Here is a 20,417-nt window from a genome sequence, read left to right on the forward strand (position 1 = left end):
TGCACTGAGCAGTGACTTCTCTCATGACATTAGCAGTGTCAATATGGTAACCTATTCATGGACTGATGAGAAAGAGATCTTTCCCCTTCTAGCAGGCATGCACAAAATAAATCTGTCAGCTCCATAAGAATAGCTTTGGGCGCTCTAATAATATTGCCTGGCCACCTTAGACCATCTCCTTCCCTCATTGGATTTGACTATCAAGTCTAGATTTCAATATATACAACAAAGATATACAGAGCAGGAGTCATTGCAATGGATATGAAGCAATCTCACATTTAATGTGTTAATTTTTGCAAGACAAGTAAAACTAGTCTGACATGTATATGGTATCCTTTTGTAATGTACTAAATCAGATATTTATAACAAAAATCTGATTTAGTATATTACAAGATACCTTGCCAGAGGCCCCAGACACCAGGTCAAAACGCATAGGTAAGGAGTGGTTTACAGCAAACAAACTTCTTCCATCCTGATGAGAAGCAACGTCAGCACTCTTCACTGCGGGACTATTACACCTAGACGCAGATTACTCCTTATCACTGGGGTAGAAGTGAATTTGCTATGTTCAGTAAAAGATTTCAATCCAGTGTTTGTAACTACATGGGATCCATATGTATTTTTATTTGTAGAATAAATCAGTGTTTTAAAACCTAGATTATGCCTTTTGTCTTCTATATAATAAAACGCTTTATAAGCAAGAAATTGTAAGAATTCTAAAACATTTGTGTGCTGTTCTCTCCCCATCACCCTTATTGTGTGTTCCCTTTGCCTTGATGTAGCCCCATTTTTTTTTTTATTGCCTTGCTCTCAATAAAAACAGTTTTAAAACTGATGGGACCTTCTCATCCCAGTGACTATAGGGGAACACACACACACACACACAAACAAAAAGCACTTAATGATCACGTCTTTAAAATGTTATTAGCAGCCAAGTGCAACTATTTGTTCTGTAAACGGGGCTTTCTAATAACAGTTCGTCTGTCATCACGTATAGAGGATTATTTTACTGTAGAACAAGAGCTTCCATTACCAACCATTCCAATATCCATGAAATTTTCTGAACCATAAAAGAAAAACAAAACAGACTTGATACATACGTGATATGGCATATATGATATACCCTTTTGTGTAATAAAAAAAGTTTTAATTTTCAGAAAAAAACCCTGCTTAACTAGAGTATGCAAATGTAGCGTAAAGTGTGGCTTCAGGCCACACGAGTTAACTGTGCTTTGCTCATGCTCTTGCTCCAGCGGTTGTCCTTGTTCCAACTGAAGATCTACTGCCAGAGTTCCTGCTCTCAAGGGCTCGTTATCTGACCTTAACACAATTACCAGCATCCGTTCATGGGTCTGAAAACTACAGACAGCAAGACACCCAAACATGACCCAGCGCCTGGTGACAGGAGTTACTCTGCTGCTGCAGCTGTGTATCATACAGTCTGTGCTGAATTTATGGTTGGAGATCTCATGTATGGTTGTGTTTGGAGAGTTTTGCTTCTGCAGTTTGTTCTTCTCTTTTCTTCTTTAGGTCTCGGTAGGCTTGTACGACTCGCTCTCGCTCATCCTCTAACAGTTTCTTTCTGGCCAAGGACATAGCAGGAGGGTGAGATGATGGGCTGCTTGCTTTATCAAAGAGCTTTTTCAGGAGAAGCTGCTTCTCTCCTGGCTAGATAGAAGAGTGAAAACATAAATCAAATATTCAGCTAATGTATCATGAAAGATATATATTTGTGTCTGGTGGAGCTGCTTCAAGAGTGGCCACAAAGGGGCGAGTTCAAATATATTGGTCCCAATTTCTAACAATCCTTTTTTCTCTATCTACTGCTTACAGTTGTTGTTTATCCATAAATAAGGTTTTATCTTATGTTGATATAATTACTGTTCTATTAGTACAGAGCAGTGCCATTATCAAGGGCTCTCCCAGCTGCTTTTACTGACAGCTGCAAGGCAACAAATGCCTGAAACAAAACATTTACCATTCCTGTAGTACAGGGTCATAGATAGTGGTATATTCAAAGGCTAGATACTAGGTAAAAAGATAGTATAAATAATTAAAAAAAACTGTAAAAATAGGTAACAGACATTTATCTGCCATTTATGCTGTGTTAATCTTTGTATTCATTTTACTTTGGAAACTAATAAAAATCTTGAGTTTAACATAAAAATAGGGCCCATAGTCCTACCTCCACTACTGGGGACAGTAAAATAAAATCAAAACATGAACAAACTGATGAACAAGAGAGTAGGGAAGACAGAGTTTTCTTCCGGTGTCCTGTGAGGAGTGAGATATAAGACCAATATCCAGGAACTGATTACATATTCTCTGGACAGCACTGCGAAATATAGTCAGCACTATGTAAATAAACAAATACAAATAATTAAACCATATGTCTGCTATTCACAAGCAGGATTAAAAAAAAAAAAAGTATACTCCCTTTTCCAGTGAAGATGGAGCAGTGTACACCCACTATATAAAACAGCCTTCTGCTCCAGTCTACATGTTAATGGATTTGACGGATCTGTGGACCTGGGTTTCCATGCAACAGATCTCCTGGAGTTCTATACACTATAAAGTGGTTTATCATAGCATATTATGGGAACACCAAAAACTATAATGTGCTAGGATATACAGTACATTACAGTGCATTGTATAGGCCAGAGAACTACATGGAGGTTGCGGGGGTGTAATAGGAGAACTTTTAATTTGGCTGCAGAAACCCTTTCTTGCAACTGTACTGATGTGCAATGCTGGGAAAAGAAAATCGTAAAAAGCCCTCTAAAACTGCATATTGGAGATTCAAGTAATATTTTATTTCTAACTCTGCTTAAATAACCACCAAGTATTAAATAATTAATTGCTCACGTGCCAGTCAGGCCCTGACATTAATCTTGCAGCTAGTGTGAATGTGACCCCCATCGATCTCTACATGAAAAACCATGACCCTATTACACAGCTTAGAAATTGGCATGATAACTCACACGAAGGCAAAGCCATCCATGTGAATGAGCGATGATCATGCATCATGCACTTTTGCACCATAAAGTAATAGACGACACTACAACTGCACTGACTGGGTTTGCATAAAACTATGTAAGCAGTGAAGAGCTGCAGTGTTTTTGTAATCTACACACTGCCAAAAAAACAACAAATTCTGAAGGACGTCCCATTGAGGTGTACAAAATAAATTCTGTAATGTCTTTATGGACAGGTACAATGAATTCTTTAAGGCTGCTGCTTTGCCACCATCCATGTCAGGCGTTGATGGTTTATACCTAAGCCGGTTAAAGACCCGTTGTTGCCCGACTCATATAGACCTCTCTTCTGACAGCGGACGTCGAAATCCTAGCTAAAGTGTTGGCTTTGTGCCTAAACATGGTTATCTCCCAGTTGATCCACCCAGACTAGAGGGACTTCATGCTTGGAAAATCCACAGCTATAAACTAAAGAAGGTTGTTTGCCCATCTTGAGATGCCGGGTGGTCTTGGGGACGAAGCCATGGTTGTGTCATTGGATGCAACCAAGGCATGAGGCGATTTGGTTTTGGTCCCAGATTTCTAGTCTGGGTTTTGTTACTGTACTAAACGGCGGCGGCCAGGCTTGGTGTTAATGGCCATATTACCTCACCCTTTGATCTGGAGGTGTGTCCCCTTTACCTGGCACTGTTTGCCCTAGCTATTGAACCCCTGGAATTCGAGGACACCAGGAAATCTGTGGCCTCAGAGCCGGGACAGGATTGACAAGGTTGCACTTTAAGCGGACGACATGCTCGTTTCTGAGAGATTTGAATGCCTCCTTGGCGAAGCTCCTGCAGTGGAGATTTTTTTCCATTAACAGAGGACTCCCTGTAGCCTCTACCAATTCCCAACCATTGCAATGGACACTTAAATTTAAATATTTGGGGATTTGGATTACAAACTCAGTTGTTAATTAAATACACCACTTAATATTGATCTGGTTATCTTCAGGCCAAGATATTAACCTGAACAAGACTTGCCCTATGTGGGGTAGTTAATCTAGTTAAAATGGTCCTTCAACTCAAAATTCTTATAACTGCTTCATCACTCCCTTGTATACCTCCTAATGTGGCTTTTCTGCAAGATTAAGAAATACTATTCATCTCTGGTCTGGGGGGAGAAATGGGGCGAGAATCAAGCTAGCCTCTGTGTCATTTCCTGGCTTTTGGGGGGGGTCTAGCCCTCCCAGATTTTACAGCCTGCTACATGGCCGCAATGCTGGCGCACCCGCTGGTGTGGATTGAGGACTCCCCGATGGCTGACTTGATGGGCTTGCTGGGTAGATGGACTGGGTTTGACAGGCCTCCTATTCAGGCCCTGCTGAGCACTCGAATTTCTAGGACAGTCCCGCCACTGCTTAAACAGGCGGTGATGATCTGGAATATGATGTATGGGGCCCTAGACACCGTAGGTCTAGACCCCGATACCCCACTATGGCCCAACTCTTCCCTTCCTGAGTTGTTTAAGCTGCGACAGTTTCCCTGCTGGTATAGTCTGGGTTTTACTTTCCTTGGCCAATTATACTCTAACAGCACCTTTAAATTATTTGCACAGCTGCAGCAGGACTTCCCCTTACCGAATCGCATGTTCTAGAATTACTTTTCAGCTGCGTCATGCCCTGGCTGCGCAATTTGGTAACTCTCGAGCTCTCTTTAGTAGAGCCCCCCCCCCGTTCATTTCTCCAACTGGTAGGCTCAGTTAAGACCATCTCTATACTGTATGCTAAATGTCCTCTCCCCTCCTTGTTACTGATGACCTGGGCAGACTCCATTTGGGGTGGGAGGCAGCCCTAAGCCCCATTGGACAGCAGTAGGGAGGCAACCTCTTGCACTAGATACCGCCAGGTGCAGCGGTATATACTGCACCCCACACAAGCTGCCCTGGATGGGTGCTGGGAATGACTGTTTGCCCGAAATGTGGGAATTCTATAGCAACACAATGACACTAGCATATTTTAAGGATACATCATAAAAGACGCTGATCTCCCATTACTGAGCAATCATCACCATTTATTTATATAGTGCCACTAATTCTGCAGCGCTGTACAGAGAACTCACATCAGTCCCTGCCCCATTGGGGCTTACAGTCCCTAACATTCACACACGCAGACAGACAGACTAGGGTCAATTTGTTAGCAGCCAATTAACCTACCAGTATGTTTTTGGAGTGTGGGAGGAAACCAGAGCACCCAAAGGAAACCTACGCAAACACGGGGATAACATACAAACTCCTTACAGATAAGGCCAACGTCGGGAATTGAACTAGTGACCCTAGTGCTGTAAGGCAGAAGGGCCAACCACTTAGCCACCGTGCTGCCCATCAATACTACAGCAGGAGAATTGAAGTATTTTACAACTAATCTCCCTTGGAGTACTTGCATGAATTAGACAGCCAACATTCTTTTATAGAACATAAGAGACATCCATAAATTATTTACCTTAGTCACAGCCACACTTTTCCTCGGCTTAACGGTGAGAGATGGTGGTTGCATTGCCACTTCCCCAAACTGCACAGTATCTGTTCAAGAGAGAGATGCAACTATGTCATTTTCTAGAATTGTATTTAGATAGAAAAATGAGAGGGTATTATGTAACATAACTATTAATTATTTTCCTGTTATTTTTAAAAGACATTCAATTTTTCTTTTTTAAACACAGTGCCCATTGTTATTGTGTTTTTATTTTTACCAGAGCTAAAATGGTAGAGGGTGTAGGCTAGATTATGAGAATTTATGTTAATCGAGGTGTTTTCCATGCACCACCATTCACCGTCATCTGTCATGTTGTTACATCTGGCATTTATTCCTCTCACTGTCAGAGATCAGGCTCACATTGTACCTCAGGAGCTCCCAAGATTTTATGGACTACCAAAGTAAATTTTAGAATATTTTATTCAGGACAGATTGGGCTTTCATTTGTTACCAATGACACTGTTGACTACTCTATCCTCATACAAACGCTACAATCCTTAAGTCTTGGAGACACTGTCCTATCCTGGTTCTCATCCTACCTATCTAATTGCTCTTTCAGTGTTAATTTCTGTAAATCCACCTCTGCTCTGCTTCCATTATCAGTTGGAGTACCAGAAGGCTCAGCCCTAGGTCCTCTGCTATTCTCTACACCACTTCTCTTGGAAAACTGATAAGTTCCTTTGGATTTCAGTATCAGGTCTCTGCGGATGGTACCCAAATACTTTTTACCTTTGCATTCTAGCTGGACCAATGTGCAATATGATGTAGCACGTGCCTGCGTTTCAAACTTCCATTGTCCCATAGATTGTAAGCTTGAGAGCAGGGGCATCTTGCCTCTGTCTACATGCATTACTCAGTATTATTTTATTAATGTTTGCTGACGCTATATAAATAAATGATGATGATGAGTCGAGTAAACATCTTTAGGGCCATTATATGTGAAAGGCATTGGCAAGCAATTTCCTTTTTGAGATTCTTCCCATAGTTCTTTTCACAAAATTAATTCAACCCAAAAATATACCCTTTATTTTATTCAGTAATTTCTAACTTTCACATGTCGGATGTCCAGGAGTTGGGAGATGCCACTATAACTGAAATGGATACCATTCATTGCGATTATGATTTACAGCACCATTAAGCTTATTATGACAATATTGGACATAAAAACAGATCAAAATATGCTTTCTTGAACTTCACCTTTGAACAAGTCTTGTTCTAAACGAGTTTCTTTTCTTTCCTCTTTCTTCTTCAAGAATTTATCTAGTCGCCTACGGTCAAAACTGTGATACAAAAACATTTATAAATCACTACGTACATTACTTATCAATGCTCTCATGACAGATCAATAACAGTTACATATACTCTAAAAACAAAAGTATGTTAAAACAAATTTTTAAGGTTAGACAACATTCTAACATACAAATATAAACGAATGATAACATTACAACATACTCCTTCTTCTTCTGGGACTTCTCCTTCTTGGCGGCCTCCTCCTTAATGACCTCCCCCTTATCATCCAGCTCCTGCTCTGGGAGACGGGCCAGCTGGTTCTTACTGAGGAACATGACATGCTGAGTTTCTTGGTTCATACGATGCAGATAGGCACCTTCAGATTCGCGTTTCTTTCTCTTGAACTTTGGGACCTGTATGTCTGTCTGCAACTCTTCATTGTGTGGCCCCTGCTTTGGTGCTGAAAAAGAAGTTTTCCAAAATCACAACTTCGCTTTAAAAAAAAAATTGAAATTTTAAAACTGCAAACATGCGTTTGTGTTTTTCTTTAAATAAGAAGCATCTAGTAATACACTTGTATGTAAAAAAAAACAACAAAAAAAAAAAAACAAAGAAAATGCATATACACCGAAACTCAGTATGTAAAAGTATTTTGGTGGTGCAGTTCCTTAGAGGAAGTAAGAACTGCCTCACTGATCAGTTGTTTGTATAAAGAGCTAAGGAGTTTGGTGATCTATTCAGGCAAAGAAGATACCATATTTTTCAAACAGGTAGGTATGGAATACTCGAAGGCATGCAACCCGAGATTCATAGGCTGCTTCACAAACCATTCCGTTAGAAATTTAAAATGTCACCAATATCAGTCTAGCCTAAAAGGAACATTATTTCTATAAGTGCAGCTTTGCAAGGAGAAATCTTCCCATTAGCTTGCCGATACAGGATTTAATGTGATATATATTGGATGTTTTATCAACAACAATTATTCTTACATGTCTACATAATATGGACACATTCAGTTTCATATATCCGGATTTACTTAGGACCTGTGATTACAATCGCACTATTAAATTTTGCCTTGCTGTGAACACATGTAACTTGCTTTGTTTTTCTCCTTATTGTGTATGTCTCATCTGTTTGCCGAGAACAGCTGCTTAACAAGTTTAAGAAGCACACCTTTACTGAACTATGCTACACCCCTGTGATAAAACCATGTTGGGAAGCTGTGTCCCGGTGCCTATGTTTAAAGTAGTCAAACAGTGATGGGAGATGCATTCAGCAACATGGACCAAGCACTACAAAACAATGGACCTGCAGTTCATTTGGTGCATCACATACTGAGACTTTATCTGATTACAGATGAATACATTTCATGTGCGTCCTGGGTTGACCTATCCTAAGCAATTTGTTCCAGGGTCACCAACATACTATAGACTGATATTATAATTACTGATCGTCATGTTATGGGCTGCTAACATATTTGGACTTGGCTGAATACCTTTAATGTATGTCCTAGATTGACCTATCTTGGCAAATTGGATCCAGGTTCTGCCCATATTATAGACCGCTGTTAATTACTGACAGTCTTAGTAGGGTCTGCTTGCTTATTTTGAGTTCACCCACATATTATAACCACATACTCTGTAAATACCCTTTTTCATTTATATTTGATCTTGGGTAAAGCACTCCAGTACATTCACTTCTATTTTGTCTTTTTATTGCTTTCAATGGGTATATTTTCTTTTGGCTTTCTGCGAAAATAAAATATTGTGTTATATTATGCAACAACCCTGGGTGACAATCATCACCCAGGGTTGCCAGGGAAGCATACCCACACCTTCTAATTTATCAAGCTGCAGGTTTCAAAAAGTTGAGATGTAGCCTATAGCAACCAATCAGACTCTAGCTGTCATTTTGTAGAATGTACTAAATAAATAACTAGAACCTGGTTGCTATAGGCAACATCTCCACTTTTTCAAACCTGTAGCTTGATAGAGTTACCCTTGGTCTCCCTGTTAGATCAGACCCACCAAGAAACAAAACCTACTGTGTTTTTCTGAGCAGAAAATGTCCTAGCAGGATGCTCAGTCCAACAGAAGCCTGAACTTTAATGCTGGAGTTCTTCCCAGGATGCAAACAAAAAGACCAACAACCTCCCTGCCTCTTACACTTTCCTCTATACCCTGAAGGTTTCCCTAGGTGGCCTAGGATAGTGGGATTCTCTAAGAATGGCGGCCTGCTATTCACAGCCTATAGATACAGGAAGGAATGGCATTCTGCATATTGGGGAAACAAAGCGCAGCTCAAACATTGCACCTCTGTGAATCTATCTGTTCTGGAGTAAAACTCAATTTGTGTGACTTTTCATTGGAACCGGATTTAGCTTTACCCATTACCAAAAGAAAACCTAAATCCAGATCTACAAGGGAAACCCCAAAACATTTTTAGTACATAACATATACAGCCTTTTAAATAGCAGATAATAGTTTGCACTCTATTACAACTGGTGATTAATGGGCTGGGCTCACTGTGGCTTTTCAATTTTTGTGGGAACCTCCGAGTCATTTATTGTATGGCATACTAATTTTTGAAGAAACTGAACATAGGTTTTATGTGTGTCCCTTCACATGTAGAGTTTGGAAGGCACAGATTCCAAGTTCACCAGCCACCTAAGCACAGTAATGAGTCAGAATATGGGCTGAACCAATGCATGACAATGCAGCCTATAAATTCACTATGAACTGCAAACACTGTACATCAGTGATGGCACAGGCTTCTAGACAATAGGTATACTCATCAAAATTAGTTTAGCACACATCTTTCTGGAGGATACTTATGAATACTGTGCCGCAATTTACCTCTTCTTAAAAAAACAAAATGTGTAGCAAAAAAAATATTTTTAAAAAAATATCATTGCAGTACCGTGTTAGCCAGAAAAATCTATGTGATGTTAAATACTTTAGTGTCAACAAAAGACGAAAGTATTATAGGAGCGATACCTTTATTGGCTAACCAAAAAAAAAATATTATATTTGCTAGCTTTCAAAGCACAGAGGCCTCTTCATCAGGGAACTTTACAAATGAATGACTAAACTCGGTGCTCTGAAAGCTAGCAAATATAATATTTATTTTTGGTTAGCCAATAAAGGTATCACTCCTATATTACTTTTGTCTTTTTTGACACTAAAGTATTTAACATCAAATAAAAAAAAAAAAAAATTAAAAAAAAGTAGCAGCAAAGAAATGAAGGCAAAAAAAAATCCTACATCCTACATAAAAAAAAAATATATGCAATTATTAATGTCTCTAGGAGAGGCTGAACACCATGGATCATGTCAATCTGCTCTACTTCACATTCTGTAACTGGTGACACATTTAACTAAAACTTCCACACACCTGAACATTAGAAGTGTCCAAATACCACTCACAGCAACATAATAAATGTACTCTACATTATTTAGCTTCAGAATTGTACCCAGTAGTTTGCTGCAAAGTGCTATCAAGTATTAAAAATAAAATTAATAATTAAAAAAAAACAAGTTTAATTTGACCAAAGAGCATTGCAAGACAATATCCATCACACCTGGCATTTGCTTCTTCTTTTTCTTTGGTTTGTTCATATCCAGTCTACTTTTCATGATTTCACGAAGCTTGAAGGGGATTTCCTGGGAATCCAGGTCTTTTGGTCTAGAGTTTGTCTTCTTCTTTTCAGGTCTGAGCACAAATATTTAGAATACATATAATTATTATTGGTGCTTACTATGTAATATAGGGGACTGTCAGAAGAAAATAGAAACTAAATATGGCTTGATCATAAACACCAGTTATATAAAGGTTGCATAGGGTTTAGTGTATAATAATTTAATAGGCTGACAAGAACTATTCTATCAAGTTCAAAAAAAAAACATCTAGATCGTCACCTCATGGTTACAGAACTGTACATTAAGTTTCTGTGCAGCAAATATTTTATCAGCCTGTGCTCATCAAATATCTTGGAAGCAAATTATGTTCGTAACAGGTATTTAATGCCATATCCGAGAACTCCTAGGATCTGTATCTGACACTCAGCCCTGAGCCTAATAGTCAGATGTCACAAAAATGCATTAGAACTAGGATTTTTTGTATGGGGGGGGGGGGGGTCTACCTTTCCAATCTGTACTATATTGCCTCCCTATTAATAACATTGACCCAACTGTCCATTATTACTGCCAATAGTAATTTCAAGCCAAAAAAATGTTGTTCTATGGCTTCAATAGAGACTCAAACGTGTATATATGAAACATTATTTGCAGTATTATAGACTGCTTCAGCTGTAAAAAAACGATGCTTACCACATTTAGACAGCCGCAGACCTTACACTGTGACTGGAAAGCTATTGTCACTCGTGCAAGGTTAGGTGTCACTAAAACACCTTCAGAAAGTCATACTTTGAGATTGAAAAGTTCAGCAACACAGAGTTAACAAGCATTAATAACTTACTTCTTACCTGTACTACGTATTTCACAGAACAGAGGAGGGAAAACTCATGCAGAGGTCATAGATCCCTATAGAGAACACAGTACAGCGCTAAATATTCTCATCTTCTCTCCACAACAGAAGGCCCTCTCTATCCTATGCCTCATATCTCATACGACCCTAATATGTCTTAGATTGAATCTTCTGCTCTTTGTTCACACACACATGAAATTTGTACCCGTGTTATTGTTAGCTCATGATTATCCACGTGTTACTGTGCTTAATTGTATTCATGAACCATGTGTATATTATATTTATGTACATCATATCTATAAGATAATTGTACAGCACTACAGAATTTGTGTCACCCCATAAATATATATGATAATGATGTTATGCTGAATTTTTGGCAGTTTGTATACTCACATGCACGAAATTCTTACCTCTATTCAGGTTAGCTGTAATTGTTAGGTCATGACTATGCTTTTTGTGTTATTGGCTGCAGAATTAGCGGAGCTATATAAATCGCCGCTGATGATGCTTAATTGTATTCATACATCTGTTATTGTATTCATATATGTCATATCAATACTGATACACTCTCCCGAATGTCTGAGAGACTCCCGAATTCCAGGAAGGTCTCTGTGACTCCTGGGAGAGAAAGATGCATCCTACAATAGGAAGGCCTCGGTGATGCAATGTGTGTCATTGTGGCCCCATGAAATGTAATGCAGTACTAAAGGGTACAGGTGCAACAAATTGCATAATTTTCACCACTCTCAGGAGTCTCTAGGTCCATCTGACAATAGTTCAGCACTACAGAATCTGTGCCCCCATATATAAAACTTGATGATTCCCACTGGATACTAGACTCCAGGTAATCATGCAGTTTAGCATTAGGGCAGCATGGTGGATTGGTGGATTAGTGGTTAGTCTTATGTGTGTGGAGTTTGTATGTTCTCCCACACTCCAAAAACATACTAGTAGTTTAATTGGCTGCTATTAAATTGACCCTAATCTCTCTTTATATGTGTGTGATAGGAAATTTAGATTGTAAGCTCAAATAGGGCAGGGGCTGATAAGAGTTCTCTGTACAGCGCTGCGGAATTAGTGGCGCTATATAAATAGCTGATGAGGAGTTAAGTGATTGCAACCACACAGCCAGCATTAGGTACCAACAATAAGATCAGTCTTCCATGGTTCTGGAATATCATTTATGGCTTTATACTACACAATTACTCAACTCGGAGGGGCCGGAGTCCTTATTTAATTTACGCGTGACACCGAATACATTCAATAAAAGCTATAAAGTCGGACTTAAGGCCAAATACAGGAAATATACGGTCACAAAGTGAAGTGTCATGGAATCAGTTTGCTTAAAGTTGGCAAAAACCGGTTAAGACATGCGATAGCTATTCCTCCATCTTACGTTACAAACCTGCGGAACTGCCTAGCGCCCGCACCGGGGCGAGAGGAATTCGCCGGTTTAGCCACTTGCTTCTTCCCCATCACACGTGTTGTACACACTCGGAAATTCCGGCTCCAGATTTACACGTCATCGCAAAGCCGCCATGTTGTCTATTCCGCTGCTTTGACCTTGACTGGAATACGTCAGGGTTGTCACCTGGTGGCCATTTTTGAAACTGGCAACACATTCCCAGAGGCGAGTTTTTGGTCGTTTTTCGCTGGAGGTCACTTGAGACCTAGCAAGAGGGGAAAACCAGGGTTTATGCCTCATCCTGGGAGTAGAGTGTTGCCATGGTACGGTGCTGTGACGTGAAAGGGAAAATCATGCTTCTAATGTCCTTTCTTATGAAGATAGTGAATTACCTGTATGCATATATTTCTGAATATTTTATCTAAAAAAATTATAATAATAATGAAAGTAAAAATTATGTGGCATCTATCTCAAATGCCCTTCTGTAGGATCCATATACCCTTGTTCCTCCTTCAAGTCATCTTTTGATGCTTTCGATATTCTACTGGAATGGCTCGAAAAGGAGTGAATGCTTCACAAATTCTGTATTATAACCTTCCTGTGTAATATTGTACATGTTAGTATTTTGTGTTTAATACTATGCATCATAATGTTTATTTTATGTAAGTTTGCATCTGAAAGTGTTGAGATGCGTATGCTAGTCTTTAAACACAAGCAAATGTTTGTTTTCCCAAATATAAGTATTTGTGATATTATATTATTTACATACAATGTATATTGCAGAAATAGTTCATTTTGCAATTTATTTCAGAAGCTGTTAAATTCCATTCTTAGAAGACTCTCATGTTTCACCTCTTCAACGTCAGTCCTATGTGCTGGAAAAGGAACTTCTAGCAAATTCATAGGAAACATTGATAAGGAACAAACTAGGGAGAGCCCAAACTCTGCCACCCTTGTGAACAGCAGTCCCTTGCAGATTGGGGAATCACTCCTTGCAGACTCTCAGAATCTGAATGGGCCCCCTCTTCCACCTCCTCCCACCCATTGCTGTATGAGTGGGTGCCAAAATTGTGTGTGGATTGCATATGCAGAGGAACTGTTGGAACTGTATAAAGATGGAGGGCAGAGAGTTCTGAGTGCCCTGGATAAGCATATAGATGATGAGAACATTAAGATGTTCATAAGGATGGAAATACGGTTTAGAATGAAAAACAATACTACATAACCCTCTGCATTCACCATCACAGGAACTTATTACAATGCACCAGTTATTGGTTTACTCCTAACTCACTATGAGGTAATGAAAGTAGACCTGGCCCTTACACAGTAGAAACATCCATTTTGTGGTCTAAATTGGTATTCATCCTATCAATTTGCTAGGAAGCAATGTTATTACTGATGCAATCTCTGACTAATATTAATGAATCCCCACATGATAATGGATTGGAAACCTCCACTGTGTGTAGGTGACAGGGCTACTTGAATGAGCTGCCGGTCTTTGACCGTTTGCAGTCTTCCCGGAGGTGTATGGGATGTTTTAATCCAGAGGCTTTTCTCTTCTGTTTTGCATAGGATTTGGGTCCTAAAAAGTCTGCTAACATATCAGTTAGGGAGGGTGACAAGGGTCTTCTTTTTACAAATATATTGCATACTTTTAAATAATAATGATATGTTAATACAAGCATAATGACTGCATATATATTTATAGTGATAGAGTAATTGAAATGAAAGAAAGTAATAATATACAATTGAATAGTTCGCATTCAGTTAGTAAATTCCTTATTGACCCTGCAAATAAATGGAAGGAATATATTACATATTATGGGTGAACAAATTTCTGCACAATTGAGGAGCCTATGAAATTGCTCCCACAAAGGTTTGCAAATTGCATACAGTATACGTCTCCCAAGAAAGGAGGTGTACATGTATAAGTGAAAAATTAATTTTATTGCAATATTTCAATCACACAAAACTACTTTTGTAAACACAGACATATAAAAAAGAGACCATTAGATATAAAGCTATTTAAAAAAAAAAAAAAAATCACAGCACTGAAATCAAAATATAACATTCTTGTATATCAAAATTTCATATATACTTTAAATTCCTACGTATTAAAATATTGCAATAAATTATATGGGCTGGCTTTTACCAAAATGCCAAGAATGGGCCCCTCAGAATTCTTAAAAACATTATGCAGACCTTCTTACAAAAATGCTGTAGAAGACAATTACTCATTAGCCTCATGTGAAAATAGAGTATCCCATGTGAGTGCCTACTCAGTTTCTTTCTGCAGTAGATGTTGTGCATGGTACATATATATCCTACGTGTTATGTTATGCTTTCCTTTATTTAAAGTGAAATGGTTATTTATTAGGAAAGTAATGTGTGTTTTGTACTTTTCTTATTTCTAAGAGTAAAATAAGTGTACCCTGTGACAAAGTTGTTTCATTTAAAGTTTATCCTTAGTAATGTCTTGTGTCCACTTTGCATTTGGCTGGTACTGTTGTATGACTGCCTATGGGCTATATTTTATCTTTGGTGGAGTAATAAATATTGCAGCACCTGTAATTTGCATTCATTTCTGTAAGTGTTCGATAAAATAGAGTTAACTAATGAAATGTTTCCTGTTGGATCACATCTGTTGATCTGCAGTGGATGGTGTTTATACTGCTCTGTCTTCTGTAGCTACACCCAAGCCATTCATACATTTCATTCAGGTACATTGTGTTCCTTTAGGGTTTGTACATGTGTGATTGAATCCTCAGGTGAATTGTATTTCACTCAATAAATGATGAACAGAGCATGGACTGAACATGAACTTTGATATCTATGGTAAACAGATTATGTATACCCATAAACCATAAAGGGATCTCATGAGTATAGGTATAACATGCTTAAGTAAAAAATAAAATAAAAAAAAATGACATTTTCTAATAATAAATTATATATGTTCCTAAATTAATGGTGTAATCACCTGTAAAAATGAGATGTGTTTGTTATGATCCACAGCAGCAGCTCATCTGTTCATTCCGATGTCCACATCCCGGCTTGACGTCACTTCCGCCCTCTTCATCCCAGCTATCACCAGGGCATCAGCTGGGTGTTAGGAGCTGTGGCGGCCGCGGGCACTGCCGTGACTCACTGCCCCTCTCCCTGGCGTCCCGGTCGTCATGGAGACGTCCGGGACGCCAGGGAGTTACTTCCGGATATTCGGCCTGACCGTTGCCAGGGCAGTGGCCGGACGCCGAAATGAATATCGCGCCCCGGCAATCAGAGCAGCCGGGCACATGGGCTGGAACCTTCACAGCCTGTGGGCTGATTGATAGTCTACTTAATTAATTAGCCTGTGCTTGAGGATTTAGCATTCTGGCCATTTATAGCGTTCCAGTCCTGTGCTGTGCTGACCTGCTCTTGGATATCTATTGCCTGATCTGTTGTTGTGACCCCTGACTGTACCTTGGACCTTGCCTGTTTGCCTGTGACCCTGCCCTTTTGGCTTGTATTCTGGACTTTGCTGTGTTGCTACAGACCCCTGACCTCGGCCTGCCTCTGACCACCCGCTCCAGTCTGGGCCAGCGCCCCCGGTTCCATCTGCGCTGCGGCCAACTTGGATGAGCTTTTACTACTCTGAGCCTAAGACCTGGGGGCATCTGAGTACCTGTGAGCACATAAAGCTCTACGGGAAAGATGGCTGCTAAAGGTGAAGATCTCTACACTGTGTTCTAAAAGCTCATCCTGGGATGCTCTTTCGAGCACTGCTGCATCCCAGCCTCTTTGATGACAGCCGGGCGCGTGCACACCGCTGCATAATTAATCAGCAGCCTTCTGCGGCTGTTTGTAAGCGCCTGTGCCTCTTTCCCTCTGATTTGCCCTTATGTGTATTTAAGGCAGGGAGGGCTTAGTCTCTGACGGTTATAGCGTGCTGACCAGTTCTTGTCCTGTGGATACTCCACCATTACCATTGATTTGATTCCTGTTGTGATCCTTGCTTTGTTTTGGATCCTGCTTGAACGCTGATTGCCCCTGACTTCTGCCTGTCTAATGCATTAGCCTTGCTTGCAACCTACCCTGACTTCTGGCCTGTCCCTGTTGATCCTGCTCACTACTGACCAATTGGACTGTCTCTGGTATCTCTCTCCTGTATTCTGATTACCCTCCACCTCTGCGCTACGGTTGACATCGTTAAAATTTTTACTACGGTAGAGTTAAGTCCTGGGGGCATCCAAGTACCTTTCAACTCAACTATTTCTACGGGAAAGACAGCTGCTATAGTTGAAGACCTCTATCCGATCTGTTCTAAAAGTTTATCTAGGTAGCCATTAGCCCTAACAGTGTTTCTTTATTATTATTGAGTTGTAAGGCATCATAGTGTTCTACAGCACTGGACAGTGGGAAGAAGTGTGTGTGAGGAAACGGGGTACTACTGGACTGAGAACTATGTAATCATCACCCGTTTCTCACGGTTTATTGTACTTTTTAATCCTTGGCCCAGTCTAAGTATATACACCAGAGCATTGGTGTATTATGTGTATTATTATTTCATGTTATTGGATACATTTTGCCCATACTATTACCTGTGATATTGTATGTAGTATAAATAGAAACAATATTGCCATACTGTGTGAAAATATCAGAACAACAGCAGTCATTTTGCTTGTGCTAGCTAATGTAATTACCATTTGTCTCAAATGTGTATTGTATGGGGTGCAGCTGAGATGAGGTTTGTAATCAGAACAATGTCTGAGTTAATTAGCTGGCAGCCCATGTTAATTAGCTAGGTCAACAGATAACCTGAGAGGTAATGAGGTTAGAACTTCTACTCATATGCAATGTGCCTCCACAGTAATATATTGGTTGAAATAGCATGGGGAAATGTATCAATATGTGTCAATATAAATGTAATTGTATCAAAAGGTATCACAGACTTATATTGTGTAACCCTGCTGATATAATGTGTCAAAAGTCTTATTGTTCCATGTAAGCGTGCAGTGTCATTCCTTGATGTACTATTGTAACCCCATGTGTATTGTATACAGCCAAAACAGCTAATTGAGTCAAGCCATTCTATTGTCTAATCAAGGTAACAGGGACAGTATGTCTAGCAGCTAAATTGTTGACTGGGAGGCCCCTTCTGTAAAGGGGAGGTTTGAGACATTGGACCCTACTTCCTGGGTACAGAGAAAATAAGATAGGGGAGGAGAATGCCAGGGGAGTGATGCTAGTTTGGAGGATCCTGGTGTAGAAGACATCAGTGAAAAGGACTCTGGGCCAGGCACTGTGGTACCGCTGGAGGGAACCCTACCAGGACAGGGTTGGTGTGAGCTAGTAACCCAGGCTAGGAGACACCATAACTGTTTTGCTAAACGGTAGTGGTAATATTGCGGGAGGATAAGACCCTGAAAGGGACAGAGATTATGACTTTGGAGTGCTGACTGCAGGAGGCTGCTGGAGGATACGTGCTACCATTTACCCTGTAACTTGTGAACGTCTTGTGGTGTTGTGCTGTCGTAATAAAGTCTTATTTTGGATATATCCTGGTCTACCCGAGTGAGTTGAATCCCACAGAGGGTAACTTCCATCCCAGCTAAGGGTGGTATCCTCACATTTGGTGGCAAGCAGTGGGATCACTCGGCCCGGTGTTGCAAGAACCGGGAAGGCTGCAAGGGACGCAAGCGGTTGCAGTCCAAGGGCCTTGTAGGTACAGCACAGCACGGGCTACACAGCACCCAAAGGAAGCCTATCAGAGGAGTTGCAAGAAACGTGAGACATGATCAAGTATAACTCCCTAAAACTGGATGAACTCCGGGGATTATGCCAGACAAGGGAAATTGCTACTACCCAGGATGACTTCAGGCCACAACTAGTGGAAAAACTATGCAAATGGGACCTGTGCCTACTCGATAATGCGGGCAGGATGAAAATAGCAGAGGTCCCAGCAGTGGAAGGCACCCAAGTTGGGACTTATGTTGCAGAAATCCTGAAAGCCAAGGAGTTGTATGAGGACCAGGAGCAGCCAGTAAGGATTCAGGAGATTGCAGCTACAATACAAACATCCCCCACCCCAGGCCAGTCAGCAGTGCACAGTGGAAGCTATGACTATGGTCAGCTTCGTCAAGAGCTGCAGCACGTCCTCAGTCAGTGGATCCGGAGAAAAGGACTTGAGCTGGTAAAAGCAGGGCTGACTGAGATATTTCCCAGCCTTCAGGATTGGGTGGCAAAGTGTAACCCACAGTCCTGGGATAAAGCAGAAAAGGGGCAGAGTGAAGGCCAAAGGCGACCCAGCAGTCAAGGACAAGCAATACCACACTTGGGACAAGTCGGGAAGTGGTGCCTTCGATGTGAATACTGGGGACATCTTCAACAGCAGTGTCCCAGGAAAGGAGGTCAATTAGACCAATTCCCTCCCACGGGGGTTGTTGGCAGGAGCCACCCCCGGAAAAACAAACACTACCACCCTGATGCGCCAGAGGCGAGGGGGGTAAAGGCCACTTGCAATGCTGTGGCTGACATGAGGCAAACAACAGGAGGACGCCTTTACAGGCACTTGAAACCTGTATGGGTGGATGGCAGAAAAGCCCAAGGATTTAGAGACTGTGGGGCAGCCATCACCCTGGTACGCCCCGAGTTGGTGGATTCCAGAAGAATTATCCCCAACAAGTACTTTAAAATTAGGATGGAGGATGGACGATGGGCAGAGATTCCAACAGCCCAAGTCCAGTTGCATTGGGGCCATTGTAACAACCTGGTAGAAGTTGGAGTTATGGCAGGAATGTCCAATGAGGTGATTTTGGGCAATAATTTGGGGCAAGATCTCAGGAATTATTTTGTTGAAAAAGCCCATAGAAAGGTGAGCCCCAGGCAGAGGAAGAACAACCACTTCTACACGCCAGTAACTAACGGGTATCAGCAACCTTTCTTTACCATCTCCGGGCCTCTGAGGGTGAGTAGCCAAGACCATCCTGAGGGGGGGTTAGTCCTGGGGGAGGAGGATAAATCTAGACTGCAAGAAGCCCAGCTACTAGATCCAGATCTAGAAGGGATGCGGGCACTAGCAGATATGTCGTATAAGACTGGGGTGGTAGAGGATTGTGCTTGGTTGGATGGGTTACTGTATACGGTGTCCAGCCCAAATCATAAGTACAGGTTGGTAGTCCCACCCGAATATCGGGATCGGTTTATAGCTCAGGCCCATGGGGAAGGGGGTACCGATCACAGAGGAAAAAGGAGAACACGAGCCAGGCTCAGACAGCAGTTCATGTGGTTAGGTTTAGCGAGGGATGTAGACCGCTACATAGCCAACTGTGCAGACTGCAAGAATATGTTAGGGCATGGCTGCAACAGTGACATTCGGACACAGGAGGGGAAAAGGCAGCATAAAAAGCAGGACATTGATGACTGCGTGATGTTACTCTCAGTAGTCCCTGCAGGAGATAGTGTGCAGCAGGATTCCTGCAAGAACCCTGTGCATAAGCGGGTGCAGACTGGGGAAATGAGTAATCCCAGTGCAGAAGGGAACTGGGAAAGGGGGAGGCGTAGCCAGACAGGACCCCAGACAACCAGGGAAAGGCAGTCGGTAAGGCTCTTAGACAGCAGGGCTCAGAGTAGCTACTGGAGCAGGAGACCGAGACTTCCCGCAGAGGTTCTGGGAATTGATAGGTGCTGGCGGCTACAAGAATATAACAAGGTGCAGCAAGTGAACGCTGGAGGCTGCGCACAGTCCAGCAGGAAATTGGTTCATCTCGTGGGAAACCACATAAAACCTGCAGTAGTGTCTGCAGAAGAGACTGGGGCTCAAGTTTAAAAAGTA

At 41.1% G+C, this 20,417-nt stretch overlaps 1 protein-coding gene across 1 annotated transcript; it reads right to left on the bottom strand.

Annotated features, from left to right (window-relative positions):
- Window positions 1–260: 260 nt before the first annotated feature.
- On the bottom strand, window positions 261–12,751 carry CCDC137 (coiled-coil domain containing 137). The gene is made up of 6 exons (XM_075216874.1): window positions 12,608–12,751; window positions 10,298–10,428; window positions 6,940–7,177; window positions 6,685–6,767; window positions 5,455–5,534; window positions 261–1,668 (listed from the first exon to the last, which is right to left on the bottom strand). The coding sequence occupies exons 1-6, from the start codon at window positions 12,676–12,678 to the stop codon at window positions 1,468–1,470; spliced, it is 804 nt and encodes a 267-aa protein (XP_075072975.1). The 5' UTR covers window positions 12,679–12,751; the 3' UTR covers window positions 261–1,467.
- Between the last annotated feature and the right edge of the window lie 7,666 nt (window positions 12,752–20,417).

The sequence above is a fragment of the Mixophyes fleayi genome, chromosome 6 (assembly GCF_038048845.1).
Source record: "Mixophyes fleayi isolate aMixFle1 chromosome 6, aMixFle1.hap1, whole genome shotgun sequence".
Lineage (NCBI taxonomy): Eukaryota > Metazoa > Chordata > Amphibia > Anura > Limnodynastidae > Mixophyes > Mixophyes fleayi.

Excerpts from the sequence above, each read along its gene's own strand:
- CCDC137 (XM_075216874.1), bottom strand. The coding sequence starts at position 12,678 with ATGGGGAAGAAGCAAGTGGCTAAACCGGCGAATTCCTCTCGCCCCGGT. Across the intron at positions 10,429-12,607 it reads GGCGCTAGGCAGTTCCGCAG|ACCTGAAAAGAAGAAGACAA; the intron begins GTTTGTAACGTA and ends ATTTGTGCTCAG. Across the intron at positions 6,768-6,939 it reads AAGTCCCAGAAGAAGAAGGA|TTTTGACCGTAGGCGACTAG; the intron begins GTATGTTGTAAT and ends TTTGTATCACAG.